At 42.2% G+C, this 17096-nt stretch overlaps 1 protein-coding gene across 1 annotated transcript in view; it reads right to left on the reverse strand.

The window, feature by feature from the left end:
* Positions 1-17096, reverse strand: part of MYO1E (myosin IE) — a 218401-nt gene that overhangs the window by 69447 nt on the left and 131858 nt on the right. Inside the window, exons 10-16 of the mRNA XM_040492839.1 lie at positions 10665-10861; positions 8024-8104; positions 7632-7718; positions 4977-5063; positions 3849-4016; positions 2780-2865; positions 303-384 (exon numbers count right to left, since the gene is read on the reverse strand). Coding sequence (XP_040348773.1) covers positions 303-384; positions 2780-2865; positions 3849-4016; positions 4977-5063; positions 7632-7718; positions 8024-8104; positions 10665-10861 — 788 coding nt within the window. The remainder of the gene's footprint in view (positions 1-302; positions 385-2779; positions 2866-3848; positions 4017-4976; positions 5064-7631; positions 7719-8023; positions 8105-10664; positions 10862-17096) is intronic.

Here is a 17096-nt window from a genome sequence, read left to right on the forward strand (position 1 = left end):
AAAAATCCAGAATGTGGCTCTCAATCATAAAATCTTCTCTGATAGTTTAATGTGTATTCTTCCAGATTCTGTTTAAAGCCACTTCCTCTTGGAAAGTAGCTGATTAGCATCTGCTGACTATGAAGCTATGGGGTACTTAATATCCATCACTTTTTTTCAAGCAGCAACATTACTTCTGCGCATCTTCTGTAACCATTCTGTTATATCTCACTGACCTCATCCTGGCCCAAGGGTGCAGTTTCTGACTCCTAGAAATCCCTGCCTCTTATAGGAATCTATAAACTTCCCCAAATAGAACAAACCTTTATTTTGCTTCCGGCAGTAGTTGGGCGCCCTTTCTTGTCAGCTTGCAGATTTTCCGGAAATAAAGACTTTATAAAAGGTCTGAAAAAGGAGAAAGAGAAGGGGTTAGCAATCAGTGGGTACCTCGGGGGACAAAAGCCTGCTTCTGTAGAGCATGGGAAAGAGGGCTGTCCGGAAGTACATAACCTTGGATCCAGAAAGACCATCTGACTCAAAGCACGAGCCATCAAGGTGTGACCTGGGAAATAAGCAGTGAACAGAAGAAACGGAGAAAGAATTCTAAGATAGAAGCATCTTAGTGTCTAAGCCTGAAAAATTAAATTAAAAACTCTGCATTTTGAGTTTGCCTGCTCACTAGAACAGAGGTACACCTTGGCAAGAGGACACACAGAGAGGACTGGTACCAGTTTACCGAGTTAAGTGAGATAGACCAGAGCTCAGGAAAGTGTACGAATTGTTGGGGTCCAGTGCAGATTCTGTTTTTTTTTTTTTTTTTTAATTTTTATTTATTTTTGCAAGCGAGAGCGACAGAGCATGAGCAGGGCAGGGGCAGAGAGAGAGAGAGAGAGAGAGAGGGAGACACAGAATCCGAAGCAGGCTCCAGGCTCTGAGCTGTCAACACAGAGCCCGACATGGGCCTTGAACTCACGCACCACAAGATCATGACCTGAGCCGAAGTCAGACGCTTAACTAACTGAGCCTCCCAGGTGCCCCACAGATTCTGCTTTGATTGAAAGCAGGGTTTCTCCATCTTGGCGCTATTGATACCAGGATTCAGGGCTGGATAATTCTTTGTTGGGGTGGGGAGGGTTAGGCTGCCCTACGCACTGTAGAACGTTTTGCAGCATCAGTGACCTTTGCCTACTCGATGCCATTAGTACACTGCACCTCCCCCCTGCCCCTGCAAAAAACCTTGAAAAACTTATTTTAAGTAGGAGTAATTTTATGTGGAGTGATAGGAACTCACCAATTCTTTGCCAGTTGAATATATTTTCATTAGTCCGTCTAATCGAGCTGCCTTTGTTCAAATACCTGCCTCACCAGGACACAGGGCAGGGACAATGTCACCTCATTGCCCCTGGTGTCTAGAATACAGCCTGGTACACAGCAGGTGCTCAATCAGTATGTGCTGAAGGACCGAATAAAGTCATCCATGTAAACCAGCAATCTGACACCAAGTTCAATTCCTCCTAAATGGCTTTTGGGCTGTCTCAAATTTTCTAGGAAGTCTCCCAACAATCTACTTTTAACTTGATCAGACATGATTATAGATTTTTGAAGCCAGTGTGTTTAATAAACAATAGACTGTGTCTATAGGACAGGAGTTTTACATGGAAGCGTCAATAGCTCTCAAAGTTGTCATAAATTTTAATAATTTAAAAAAAAAAAATCTGAAAGCATGTCTGCACCTGACTGTCATAAAACCCACAAGGCAGAACTTGTGGTTTACCTGACTTTTTAACAGGAGCAAATCGATTTTATGTGTTTTCAAATGAAAACAAATTCAGAATCTCCAAAGTTGGAGGCTTCAGGGAACTTCAGCATGGAGAGATCATGGGAAGATGAGGGCCAGGGTATGGGCGTGGGGGGAAGAGAACTAACTGGAGAAGAACAACTTCCGACCAAAGCCTGAAAAGCATGCTTGGTTTTCTTAGAAAATGAGCAGACTTGGGGCTGTTACCTAAGGAAGTTAACCTTGATATTGCAACAGTTCAAGTAACAGGAACTAAAAGGGCAGCTATTATTTGGAGGTCACTCTAAAAGTTGCAAAAGCTGGAAGACTGCGCAATATTGTGCTTGCCTGGCTTATATGGGCCTGACCATGTAAATTATTCTTTATATCCATTACCTAAGGTCTTGGGAAACTTTGCAGGGAAGAGGGGAGGGAAGGACATAGCAGGGCTGGTCCTGGGAGCTCCTGAAGGTTGTAAGGGAAATGGGAGGCTCCTACTGCTCCTACCCCTATAGCTTAGACAGGGTCTCTGGAGTTAAATCTCTGAGGCAATCCCTTTTGAGCTGCTCCTCCCTAGTTTCTTGAACCATTTCCCAAGTGCTTCAGGGACACGTTATCTCACATCCTGCAAAGCCATTAGCCATTAAAAAAATTGAGTGACCATGGAAAATTCTTGGGATGATATTCTAAGGGCAAAGTATCAGAGAACCAGAATGTTCCCTTCTTAGACAGTCAGAAATGGCCATCCCAACCCAACCCCAGGATAGCCACCTCTCCCTGATAATACTACTGAAAATGACGAAGCTAGGGGCCCTGAAGGCATGCACACAGCACATGGAATTAGGAGGCAGAAAGTGTTAGGGGTACATGGGATTGGAGAGGAAAAGTTATTTTGAAAAACCAAATTGTCCAATGAGCTGAAAGGAACAAAGTGCTGACCACTAACTGCCACAAGCTTTTTCTTAAATATTGAAAATTTTATCAAACCTACATCCCATGTCAGGTAAGGTAAAACACACTTACAGCTCACTGCTCTGCATAAGCTCGATCAGATCCATAAACAGCACGTCACGGTTCCTTTCACAAAAGCCATCCATGTCATAAGATACCTGGCCAAGAACAGAACGAAATCTAATTTTATCCTGTAAGTATTTCATTGAACAAAAAAATCCAAGTTGGCACGGCTATTCTTAACCAGAGTGTGAATATTTCCAGATGTACAATTGGGATTTCATCATGAACTGTCACATTAAGGCTGTGCATGTTTTATTTAACTTGTTAGCTGACTTAGGTGGTGATGGTCTGTGGATGCTGATGGATGTAATCCGCTGCCTACATGGCTCAGATGATCTATGACCAGGACGTCAGCTACCACAATCACATAGCCCTTCTTCAGTGAAGCCATGGGAGTATCTAAGTAATAAACTGAATTCTTTCCCTAAATTTTCACTACAACAGAATAAAATAAAACTCCTTTTGCTCATTAATCCATTGCAATGGAGCACGTCATCTGAGTGCAATTTTTTTCTACAAATGGTGTCACAATTAGATCAATTCAGCCAAAAAATCATGCTCAGGGACCCTGGTGAACAAGAAATTAGATGGGTGAAAGGTGAGACCAGTGGATTTTCCATAGGACTAGAAGACTCTAAATATCATGACCTCAACTTATCACTGGCACCTAGACAAAGCCTGGTAACCAGCAGGCACCTGATGACCATGCGTCTTATGAAAACAAACATCAAAAGCAAGCCTTATTTACAGATCAGGGATACAGGCTTGTGACTGCAGCAAGAGGCAAGACACAAATCCATTCCTTCAGCAGGGTGATTCACGATTTAAAAACATGCAGTAGTGTATACAATCCTTTGTACTGCCTTTGCACATACTTCATATGTCCCATGCTGTTGAATGAATGAATGAATGAATGCTGAGTGAATAAAATACAGTGAAGCAGGTGAAACTCTAGGGATATTGTTATCAGTTGACTCATGAGAAAACAGATCACAGACCCAAAGGCTTAAAACATTAAGGTAGGTGTTGGAAAGGGTAACTTCTCCTTTCCCATGGGACCGTTGCTCTCTGGACATACCTTCCCAGCATAATGGTGAATAATGAAGCCTTGGTTCCAGCTGTTGAAGTGTTCGTGATTCCCAATCTGCATCTGAAGTTTCTGCAGCAGGGTCTGGTCCGCCCCCTCCCCCACTGCATGCATCGTGGCACATACGTCGTCCAGGATGCTCATGATCCCAGGAGGGTTCTGGTGGTACCAAGAAGACAAAGTCTCAATTCAGTGACTGTTTAAAGCCCCAGTTCCGTGGCTTATGGGGTCTTTTCTTGAGCAAGGAAATAGTTCCCTAGACTCAAGATACCATCTTGAAAATCAGTCTTTCCCTCTGAGCAAAAATGCCATTAATGGGAGTTGCCACTTAGATCTAATGATGGAGGAAAGTCCATGTAAAAAAAAAAAAAATTGCTTAACTTACCAAAGTTCTATTCAGAGTCATACACAGATCACTATCTGCTGACTCCTATTTGTACTAAGTTGATTTTCAAAACCCAAAAGAAAAATGAAAACATTTTCCTTTGACCTTAATTCATTTCTTAATATTCACTTTCAGCCTGTTACCCACAGAGGCATGGTTGACACAGTTACAGACTCTACACATTCTATGTGTGACTTTTTTTTCACACAGCACTGTTTTATAAACAGTCTTCATGTTTTACACAGTCTTCATACTTAATATTTTAATGGCTATATTTTGCTGCTCTGCTATGCTATAGCTTATTCAACGACTGAACTGTCTTCGGATGTTTTTAGGGTTTCCCGTCTTGGACTTTTATAAAACCAAACCAAAACAAAACAGTACTGTGGAGATCTCTGCCTACATCTCTGTTGTTTTCTCTTGGTGAAGATGTATAAATGGTCAGAAGGCAGGGCCAATTTTATGTCTCTTCATACCCTATGCCATCCACGTTAGTTCTCACTGTCTCCTCTCAGAAGTCAGTAATAACTTCCAATTGTAAATTGACATTCTATTCATATATACATGTTGGTATTACTACACATAAGTCTATACACAAAACTGATGCAATTGTAAACATTCTCTGCAAATCAGAGTTGTCACTTCCCCCATCCTAAAACAATGACAACAGAGAACAGAAACCTACTCGACGTAAACCTGTGTGCAGTGAAGGGACACAGCAGACTGATACTTACAACTTTGTTCTCTATGAGGTCACACACGATTTTGTTATTAAAGTACTCAATGGGCGTCCATCTTATTCCCTCCTGAACATACTCTTCCTGAGGGACAGAAAGCGAGAATTTACATTACTACCCGGTGAAGGCTAGTTGGAGGTCAACCCAGATGACTATCAGAGGCACACAGGTCACCATGAAAGAGAAATTTGAATGCCCTTCAACATACAATGGGAATTTTCTTTATTTTTCTAAGAGGGATAGAAAAGGGACATTTCATTGCTTGGTAATTTTTTTTTTTTTTTAAGTAAACTCCATGCCCAACACAGGGGTCTACCTCACGACCCAGAGATCAAGAGTCACATGCTCTACTGACTGAGCCAGGCAGGTGCCCTATGCTTAGTAATTTTTATATTTAGTTTGAACCATATGAAATTTATGACCACACTATCATTTTTGATATACAAACAATAGCAATTTAATATGGCTTAACCCATAGGTCAAGTTACAAAATTATCTCTTTGAATTTAACCTACGAACAGCAGTACAGATTAGTCCTTAGACACTCAAGGGCTCGTCCCTCACTTAAGCCTGCTGCTCACTTAACTTGATGAGCACCACCCCATTCTCCTGGTTTCCCTCCTTCTTCACCAGTCTTGCTTTGTTAGCTTCTTTCCAGGTCTTCATATGATGGGGAGACCCTGGGCTCCATCTTTCAGCCCTTCCTCTATTCTCAGCCCTGCTTCTCCAGAGAATTTTAATCAATCCCACGGTTTTAAATAGCACCTGGAGGCTAATGACGCCCAAATTTATTTCTCTGGTCTAGACCTCCCCACCGAGTTCCAGGGTCATGACATTTATATTAGAGTCTGTGTTCAGATGTGTCACAAGCCTTACAAATGTAACTTGTTCAGGGGAGTTCTGATTCTGCATCTCCCCACCATTGCCAACCAACTGTTCTCCTAGTCTTACTCTTCAGTATATAGCCTCACCATTGGCCCTAGTATTCAAGCAACAAGGGCAGAAATCAGGAAGTCGTCTTTAATTCCTCTTTCCTTCTTAGCTCATTGCTAATTATTTTGAGCACGTGACATTGACTCTCTTTCTAAAATACATATCGAATTGGACCACCTCTCACTCTTCTACCACCTCTACTGCTATCATCATCTACACCCCCATCATTTCTTTCCCAGTCTCTTAACTGGTTTTTAAACTTTCACTCCTCTTTTTCCCCCCAATGTTTACTTTTGAGAGAGAGAGAGAAAGAGAGAGACAGAGCGTGAGCAGGGGTGGGGCAGAGACAGAATCCAAAGCAGGATCCAGCTTCTGAGCTGTCAGCGCAGAGCCCGACGAGGGGCTCGAACTCACAAACCATGAGATCATAGTCGAACACTTAACCGAGTCACCCAGGCGCCCCTCAACTTCCACTCCTGTTTGCCTTCCCCTCATCTCACTCTAGAAGTCTATAGAGCCTAAGTAATCTTTTCAAAAACACAAAGCAGACCAGGTCACTCTCTGCTCAAAACTCCCCCAGGGTTTCCCGTCATACCTACTATAAAATCTGAAGCTTCCACCGCGCCCTACGACATTCCTGTATGATCTAGCCTCTGCCTACTTCATCCGGTCTCAGCCCTACCACGCCTTCCCCTGGCTGTTCTGCTCTAGCCGCTCTGACGTGGTGGAAGGCTACAACACCAGGGCAGGGGTTTATGTGGAAACCACTGGTCCCTTCCATGACTTGACGTCCCCCCAAACAACCATTCATATGTGCAGCAGGTTGCATGTGTCCCCTGAGATTTCATGTCCGCCTAAAACTTCAAAATGCGAGGTTTGGAAATAGGATCTTTGCGATATATTTAGCTAAGGATCTTGAAAATGAAATAATTCTGGAGTTAGGGTGGTCCCTTACTCCAGTGACGGGTGTCTTTACAAGAGAAAGGAGAGGGAGATTTGGGCGAAGAGGGACACAGAGAGGGAAAGAGCATGTGGAGGGAGAGGCAGAGACTAGAGTTGCTGACATAGGACAGAGACACCAGGAGCCACAGAAGCTAGAAGAGGCAAGGAAGGAGTCTGGTCCTAGTGACCCTCTGGTTTCAGACTCAAGCTTTCTGAACTATGAGAGAAGTGATGTCTGTTGTTTTAAGCCACTCTGTTGATGGTACTTGGTTACAGCTATCCTAGAAATCCAGAACAACATGGTATCCAGATTAAAAGCGAACTTGCATGGAACTTTGAGGAGAAACTATAAGTAAGACATGTTACTTCACATTAGAATGAAAAACACCAGCTTGGTCTGTATTTAAGGAAGATTGGGAGTCGAGCGGATCTGAGAAAATCAAGTTTTTCCTTTGGAACACAGTCCATGCCATAGACAATTGGGGTTGGAACTGGGTTTCCATTTTCCACTCGGTCAATGAGTCAGAGTAGTAAAAGCAGCCAGTAAGAAGTCCAATTTCACAACATCATTTGCTTAAAGGAGAAAGAAACTGTAGCAGATGGTGTTTACAATTCATAGACTAAAATGTCACAATGGCATATGGTTTTTCTGTCTGACTTTATTAAGCACGTTTCCTAATACAAGGCTAAAAGTTGAATCTAGTAAGAAAAGAGAGACATTTATACCTTTTAAATGAAACAAGTTAGAAATCAGATGAAACAAGAGCGACTGCTTACCTGTTCTGCCTTTAATGTCAGTTCAATAAAAATCTGCTGTAATTTTTCATTAACAAAATTGATACAAAACTGCTCAAAGCCATTTTTCTAGAAGAAAAAAAGGTTACTTGCATGTAATTGTTACTGCAAAATCATTATGAAGTCATTTCTTAAGTGATTTAGTGAAATGTTTCAGTGTGAAAAGTCTTAACAGAAATGTTGGAGGCATCAGTAGACAGCAACATAGTTTATATTTAGGGGAAACTAATTCAGTAAAGGTACATGAAGAACGTACAGAGGCAAAAATGAACTGCAGTGGGTTTTTTTTCCCCCCCGTTACCTAGAATTCTTTATTTCAAGCCAGATGAAATGCATCACCCTCCCGGGGCCCCAGATATTCAAAATGGTCTTACCTGGAATATTTCAAAGCCATAGATGTCCAGGACACCAATGTTGTATTCTTCATGGTCCTTCTCCATTGCTTTGTTGATGGACTACGAGAAAGTAACCAGCATGGCAATTAACTTTTCTTTCCTATTAGAAAGGGACATGCATGCGGGAAAGGAAAGCAAGACTGTACACAGCAAATTCTACTGCCTGCTGGAAACAGGATGGCAAGACGAGATGATTTGCAGCTTAAAAAAAGAGTCTTGGTGCAAGGTCAAGTACTCTGGGAAACCACCAGGATGCAAAAAAGCTACTGTTGCTTAATGATGAAAGCCATTAACTTTTGGCACTTAGTTTTTCTCAGGAAGTCTAGAGAACTGGAAGAAAATGTCATCTTGGATGATTAAAGTCAAACCTATTTCATATAAAAAACCAATAAGACAACATCCATAAATATTTCTGTTGATCCTGTTCAGGAGCCATTTAATGCTTCCATAACACAGCATGGGGTGGGGGGGGGGGGGGGGATATCAAGGCAGAGACAATCTCTGTTCCCAGGAGCTTATAGAGAGGGTGAGCCAGCTACAGATAATAATGCCAGTAATTATTATTAAAGTGATAATAATAAAAGGAGCCTCCGTGTATTTACCATTCACCCGTGGCAGGCTTTGCTCAGTGCTTTCCATGCGTTTCCATTAATTCTTGCTACAATTTTCCCAACAATGGCGATAACATTAGAATCCCTAAGCCTGCCATGGGCTAAAGGCAGGGTCTAGGGGTCTAGGCCTAGTGTTCTGGATCACTGTGAGAAGGGATGCGCAAGCCAATGGCTAGACTTAACAAGAGACGGTGGGTGCAGGTTCTAGGGGCTTGGGGAGGGCTGCAGGGCAGGGAGGAGCACAGGAGAAAGGTTCCTGGAGGTGGTGAACACCTGGATGAATATGGAAGCACCAGAAGGGTTTTCCAGGCCAAAAAAATGATGTGGCATCTTTTGTGAGCTAATGGGTAATGACACACAACACTTAGCCCAGTGCCTGGCACATGGTCAATGCCCAGTAAATGTCCGCTCGAATTACATGGGGCATCCGTCTGCTTTCACCACACAAAACATAAAGGGCAGGCAAAAAGGAAATAAGGTGGTAAGTCTAGCACTGGAAGGCACACTGAATAAAGAGACAAGAGATGTGGGTTCTATGGTCAATTCTGCACCACCCTCTTGCTGAATGGCCTTGGGCAGATGCACTAGTACTTAGGCTTAAGATTCCCTTGTCAATAAAATGAGGAGTCTGGACAAGTAAAAAGCATGACTAATGTTTAGTATGACCCTGACCTTCCACAAGAAGTACACAGAATAATTACCCTATCCTGCCCTGCCCTACTCAACCCTAACCACACCTAACCACACTTTAAGCCATATAGGTGGTGGCTGGATTCAAACACAAACTGTTTGGATCTAATGGGCATATTGTTGTTCTTTGACTAGGGTCCCCCTAGGGTTCTTTCTAGCTTTAATATATAAAAGACAGAGAAGCAGAATATAGCTAGAACACTGTCAAATCACTTGGGTATAGTTCCTGGATTTGTCACTTAATAGTAGCGTGACTTTGGGGAAGTTCCTTAGCGTCTCTGTGCCCAAGTTATCTGTAAAATAGGATAATAATACCCCAGTCACATGGTTGCTGTAAGAATGACGTGAGTTATTTTTTCTAAAATACTTAGAATGACATAGTAAGGGCTATGTAAGTGTTTGCTATTACTATTCTACCATTTAGAGGCTATGGTGATTAACAGACTATCACTGGCAGTTCTATACTTCTGAAAGACTAATTTTCAGAATCTGTGATAGATAGATAGATAGATAGATAGATAGAAGTATATGTGATTATGCCATTATAAAAACAGCCTGTGATAGTTCTAAAATATATCTAAAGTCTTTGACATGTTTCCCTTCAAAAGGTAGAACCTAATTCTCCTCCCCTTAACTGTGGGCTGTACTTAGTGACTTGCTTCTAATGAGTAGAGTACGGCAGGGTGTCAATATTTCAGTCCAAGGTTACAAATTAAAAGATTTCCTTATTTTCTCTCTTAGATCACTCATTCTGGGGGAAACCAACTGCCATGTTGTGACAATCTTCAAACATCCCCAAAGAAGGCTCATGTAGCAGGGATGTGAGTCATCTTGCCAACAGCCATAGGTATGTACCATCTTGGAAGTAGATCTTCCAACTCTAGATGGAAGACTAGTAGCTCCAGTCAAGACCTTGACTTTAGCCTCGTCCCTGAATCAGAATCACCAAGCTAAGTCACTTCCTGCAGCAACTGTGACAGAATAAATGCTTATTGTTTTAAGCCACTAATTTGGGGCTGATGTGTAACATAGCAATATTTAACAAATACAGGCTCGAAAGTCAACAAAGTTTCATGACCACGGGTCTCCCCTTTTTCTGTTCTATAGTTCTGGCTTTACTGAGTATTTTGTCCAGAAGAGGCTGTTACCATATTAGCATCTTGCTGGGCAATTCTAGAAGTAAAAGTGGGATTCAGTGATCCCAGGGTAAAAGGATAACAGAGGAGTAAGCATTATAATGGTTATAAGGAATAAGCCAAACATGAAGACAAAGCCCTTAGTGATTTTCATAGCTAAAATGTGAACTTGTGATTACTTACATCTACCAAGAAATCAAAGACCCGGGCGTGCAGGGCCTTCGCAAGTGCATCCCTGGTGTAACAGGCCTGCTCCACGTTGAGGGTCACGTGGATGGACTCTGACTTGCCTCCCCACTTACTATCCATCTGCCGGCTTGTGAGCTTCTCTTTCAACCGGTCCTGGTTTATCCCCAGGAGATATGCAGGAAAAGCCAAAACTATAGAAAACAAAATAAAGCATGATTTCTTTCAGAATTTTAACAATTCACTTCACAAACATGTGCAGGCATTTGTGTGTGTGTGTGTGTGTGTGTGTGTGTGTGTGTGTGTGTGTGCATGTGTATGGGTACACATGTGCACATACAAGACACCATCATTGGCCCCCCAAAACTTTCACTCTACTGAAGACTGCTTATCAGCATTCCCACACACATCCATCCACTTTGTTTTTCTCAATTGTTCTATTACATGAGTCAATTCCTATGATGACTGAAACTTCCAATGATACAAATCAGTGATCCAAGAAGGATGGCGAACCAATCTCCCCTACTGAGATCCCAGTTAAATGCCTAAAATGGACATCTTTCCAAGCTTGCAGCAAGGCAGCCCGGAAGGAACTAAATCAAGAGACATTTCTTTGGCTCCAAAAATTGTTTTCTTCCTTTCTGGTATGGTGTTTTCATAGCATCATTCCCAAAAATGTTGAAGCACCTGGTATCATGGAACTAACAATTACAAGCAATCAGATATTTACTGAATGCTTACCACATGTAGTGTTACTAGAGAGGACAGAACACAAAATATTAAAAAATCTTGAAGACCCATCTAGTTGAGGCCTGGGCACTGTACCAAATTCAGAAGCTTACTAAAAGCTGAATATGTAATACAGGCAGACAATAAAGTCCTAGAGGAAATGAGAACAGGAAGCTGTTACAACTTGCGGGGGTAGTCAAGGAAGATGTGGGATTTGGGTGGGGCCTTAAAGGATGAACAGGATTGGGGCATCTGGGTGGCTCAGTCAGTTAAGCACCTGACTCTTGATTTCAGTTCAGGTCATGACCTCATGGTTCATGGGATCGATCCCTGCATCGGGCTTTGCGCTGACAACACAGAGCCTCCTTAGGATTCTGTCTTCCTCTCTCTACCCACTCCCATCTCCCCTTCCCCCCCCACCTCACCCCCTGAGTCACAAACTCTCTCTCTCAAAATAAATTTTTTTAAAAAAGGATGAACAGGATTTGCACAGAAGCAGAGGAAGAGAGAGGCGAGGGGAGGGCAATGGGACATGCACAGGTGTGGAAGCAGTGAGTTAGGACACACGGGTCAAGGTACAGCAAAGGGCCCAACATTGGCTACAGCTGAAAGTTAAGGTAGGCGATTACAAGGTCGCGGTGAATTCCGCGACCACAGGGGAGGTCCTTGAATGGTATATGAAATTTGGCCTGGAGTCAAAGGGGGCCTGGATGGCTTCTTGTGTGTGGGAGGGGGTGGTTTATAAGATTTCTCTGAGCGACGTGTCTGGAGCGAAATGGAGAGCATCGGTGTTATTCATGTCACAGCACACCCATCCCATCCTAAGGACATGTAGTAACATAGTTTTGGTCTTCGAATAGAAGAGCTGAATGGATGGCTTAGTAACTTATTTTAAGCCATGGAACTTGCCAAGAGGAGGGCTCATGATATAAATGGATTTCCTTGATTTCTGCTCAAGACACTGTAATGTGAATAAGCGACACCATGCTGGGTCATGAAAGAATGCTCAGATTTTTTGCAGTATGAATGAAAGATTTACATGGACACAAATCCAAACTCTAAACCTGGGTAGCAGTCTTCTTTTTCTGCATAAAACTGTATCAAAAGTTTCTGATAAAAGGATTTTTGTCAAAGACTTCATGATAATGCTCAAAAATCACAAGCCTCCCGATAAAGGATAATCTGAATTTCACAGATGGTGTTAGAATGAACGGGCTGACATTTTCAGTATATACCTTCCAATGATATTAAGTCAGTGAATGCATTTTGAAGAAGTGTAATGCCAGAACAAGGTATTTATTATCTATGCTAGCGTTCCACAGAAGTGCTCTGACTAGTAGAAGGGCTTCCTTTTACAAAGGGCACGTGAACAAGATCAAGTGCACTCATTTGCCAATGGCCATTTCCTTTAGTTTGGTTTTAATGTTAGCACATATGTTTAAGAATCTGGATGTGTCTTGGGAATGCAAGCTGGTGCAGCCACTCTGGAAAATAGTATGGAGGTTCCTCAAAAAACTAAAAATAGAACTACCCTACGACCCAGCAATTGCACGAATAGGCATTTATTCATGGGATACAGGTGTGCTGTTTCGAAGGGAGACATGCACCCCCATGTTTATAGCAGCACTATCAGCAATAGCCAAAGTATGGAAAGAGCCCAGATGTCCATCGACGGATGAATAGATAAAGGAGATATGGTATATATATACAATGGAGTATTACTCGGCAATCAAAAAGAATGAAATCTTGCCATTTCCAACTACGTGGATGGAACTGGAGGGCATTATGCTAAGTGAAATTAGTCAGAGAAAGACAAAAATCATATGACTTCACTCATATGATGACTTTAAGAGACAAAACAGATGAACATAAGGGAAGGGAAACAAAAATAATATAAAAACAGGGAGGGGGACAAAACAGAAAATACTCTTAAATATGGAAAACAAACTGAGGGCTACTGGAGGGGTTGTGGGAGGGGGGATGGGCTAAATGGGCAAGGGGCACTAAGGAATCTACTCCTGAAATCATTGTTGCACTATATGCTAACTAATTTGGGTATAAATTTTAAAAAATATAAAATAAAATTTAAAAAAAGAAATAAAAAAAAAAAAGAATCTGGATGTGTCTTCCACTAAAGTGAAACTTACCTTCGCACAGAGCAAGAACATAAGATGTCCATAATAACTCAGACTGGACATGTGCAGCGTTGGTGTGAGAACCAAGAGACATTTACCGAAGTGACATAGAAGAGGACTTTACTAAGGCGAAGCTACAATGTGGGTTATTATCACCATTGCCAGGCAGTTAGGCACATACATGCATCACTTAATAAAGTGGATATTATTAGCAATGGCCCCTCACTGTTTATGGTAACCACACAGTGAATACCTTGATACAATGAATAATTAGCCTCTATTTGTATATCCTGTAAATATGGGCTTTTCCCAAAGCCCCTAACCATGCCAAAATAGGGACACAATTCAAATGCTTGGTAAAAATGTTTACGCCCTTATCTCTATGATCTCAACTAAAGAAATACAACACTAGGGGCTAAGTCCTCGGGTCCTTATCTGAGACTGAAAAAGAGACATGCTAACTTCCGTGTCTCCCACTGCTTCTATTAGAAGAAGACAGGAGTGACGGACCACAGGCACTTGAAAAACAAGGCATGGAATCTGGCCAAGAATCAGAGCCACAAGCTTAGGGAGAGGAAATCTAGTACTTGCTTTGAAAAAAATCCATGCCATGTTTTTCAAATACAAGCTTTTATGGCCTTGTATTTTCTTCAGAGGCCTGCCCTGGTGCTGAAATCACAGGGCTGCTCATACTGACTGCCTTTGGGCTGTGAATTTCCATGAGGGTGTGTGCAGGTGTGGCTGAAGAAGAGCGTCAGTGCAGAAGCTTGGAGGCTGTGGGGAGGGAAGGAGGGTGGAGGCATCGATTAATTTCAAAAAGCTGATAATAACCCCGGTAATGTTCATCAGAGTTATGTAGAACATAAAAGAACCCGCTAGGAAGCAATGTTTCAACGCATTTTGATAATGAAAATAGAGTTCTCTTATTGCATTAAAGTGTAAAGCAAAGTTCGATTTAATTTTTCTGTTTACATCTAAGTACAGAGAAGATGAACTAAAAAGATGTAGCAAAACAAAATTCTGTTTTACAAATACAAAAGAAATGGCAAGGTACATGTGGTCTGTCTTTGGTGGTGAAGTTCTCTGCTCTCTCTTTTTTTCTATCCCAAGTTTTTATTTAAATTCCAGTTAGTTAATATACAGTGTAATATTAGTTTCAGGTGTAGAATTTAGTGATTACTGTGCTTTCTAATCCATTGGTAAAAGGAGCGGGGCTGTCCCTTAGTACTTCAGGTAGTTTTTACATAGTAATTTTTTTCTTTCAACAAAATTCAAAGGTGATTGTCTTTGAAGGAAGACTTGTTTCCAAAAGTATGTCATCTTACTATAGAGGTTATGACAGACACACATGTGCCTAACGTGAGGTTTGTTTGACTTCTCAGCAGTGTAAAGGTCTGACTCAGGAAATTCTATAGCTCCATTGGTCTAAGGTCAGGTTAACAGCAAAATCTGTCATCCCTGATGGCTGTTTTGCTTTATTAGGTAAGGAATCTTACCATTTTTTACTATAATAGCTGGAGAATGTCTGCTTTCTTCTGCTATAAGAACACGGGCTAACACTTCCCTCTAAAAATTTATTCCATGAGATAGACTCAAACATGAGTTATTCACTTTAATGTGTTCCTTCAGTACTGTAATAGCATCAGTTCTAAAACCACCTTCACACCCACCAACAGATGCCTGATTCAATAAAAGTATACGTAGCCAAACAACCGAATACTATGCAGCTAAAAAGGATGAAGCTCCTTAATGGACAGAATAATCTTCAGGATATAATAAGTGAACAAGCAACTGTAGAACATTACGTTTAATGCTCCCATTTTTTTTTTAATTTTTTTTTCAACGTTTATTTATTTTTGGGACAGAGAGAGACAGAGCATGAACAGGGGAGGGGCAGAGAGAGAGGAAGACAGAGAATCGGAAACAGGCTCCAGGCTCTGAGCCATCAGCCCAGAGCCTGATGCGGGGCTCAAACTCACGGACCGCGAGATCGTGACCTGGCTGAAGTCGGACGCTTAACCGACTGCGCCACCCAGGCGCCCCTAATGCTCCCATTAATGCACAAAAGTGAGAAGAAGAATGGCCAAGTGCAGTTGCTCTGAAAGGAATACAAGAGACTGGAAACCACGGTCCCCTCAAGAGAAGGGAACAAGTGGATGAGCAGAGGGGTAGGTGAGAGCACTGTACTGAGGTAATGACTCCTGTGAAGAAAGGTATACCAACTGAGCAGGAAACAAATTATCAGAAGGAGGGCCCAATTCTTTGTTAGATCTCTTCGGTCTCAAGCACAGCCTTTCCTGATCTCTGTCACTCCACCACCTCCAATCAGGGCACATGTCAAGGCAGTTGGTTGCCAATCCTGGGCCTTGCCCAGTTGGCTGAGGAGGCTACTTCCTCCGGACATCAATGTGCAATGAACCACTTCTTGGCTCAAGCATACGGGGGCATGCTTGCTGTGACAGAGTGGTTTTGTTCTCCAGCATAAAGAAGTGATAAAAGAGTGTACTATCCAAGAAAGAGAAATTCAGTCTACTTCCCCAGCAACCACACTGTCAACGTTAAAAGGACAAGTGTTAATGACCCTCCTGGATACATATGCACATTTGTTAAATGTGATGGAAAACATACGTAAGTCTAGAAATATTGTTATTAGGTCCTGTTTCTAGACTTTATGCACACCCATATATTTACTGTTTTCTACCCAGCTCCCTTCCCTGGTCAACATGATTCATCTTTCTCTTTATCGGATAGACATCAGAAGTCAGCAGAACTTCCCTCTTTTATCACAAAGAAAACAAAGATATAAAACAAGGACCTTATTTGGAATGGAAATAGCCTCCCTGCGTTGTCAGCAATGAGTGGGATACTATTTATTGCTAAGCATCTAAATTTATCTCCCTGGAAGAATGCTGAGAAAGGAAGAAATGTCCTCCTGGGTGGCTGACGGCTGTGTGGGTTCTGAGAGCCGCCTGGAGAGCCAGCTGATGCCTCAGAGGCTGAAGTCACCCAACACGGTGCTTGTGGCCAACTGTGGCATGCACAACCAATAACGTGTCTCTGCGGGAGGGACCGACTTCTCAAAGAGTACACACGATCATTCAGGTCTTCAGGCTTCTGACTACCACAGAGGTGACCGTGAAAGATGATATCAGGAATATCGACACAACAGCCAATGCCCCTGCCCCCTGCTTTTTTCCCCCTGTTTTTAGAATCCAAGCTAAGCCAACCCACAGGTGAGCTCAATCTGTGAGCTTTCCTTATTGACATATACCTGATCATTTGCTCTTTGGGACCTGTAGGTGGAGGTAGACCCTCAAGGCCAGTTATTAGGAGACAAATCTTTCGGATTATTTAGCTATTAACTCTAATCTTCATTAAAATCTCACTTTGGTTTTAAACCTAGATGTAAAATTCTGCCAGACTCCCCCAAGGGTGATGGTAAACTGAAACGGAAATGATCTCATGAATGGTCTACTGGTGTGGGACATGGTGAGGAGGGCAGGTGCACAGGAGAGGCCCAGACTCTCTTAAGCCCATTTGCTCTGTCTCAGCAGGACACAAGACT

Source organism: Herpailurus yagouaroundi, unplaced genomic scaffold (assembly GCF_014898765.1).
Source record: "Herpailurus yagouaroundi ecotype Mexico unplaced genomic scaffold, PumYag 184, whole genome shotgun sequence".
Classification (NCBI taxonomy): domain Eukaryota; kingdom Metazoa; phylum Chordata; class Mammalia; order Carnivora; family Felidae; genus Herpailurus; species Herpailurus yagouaroundi.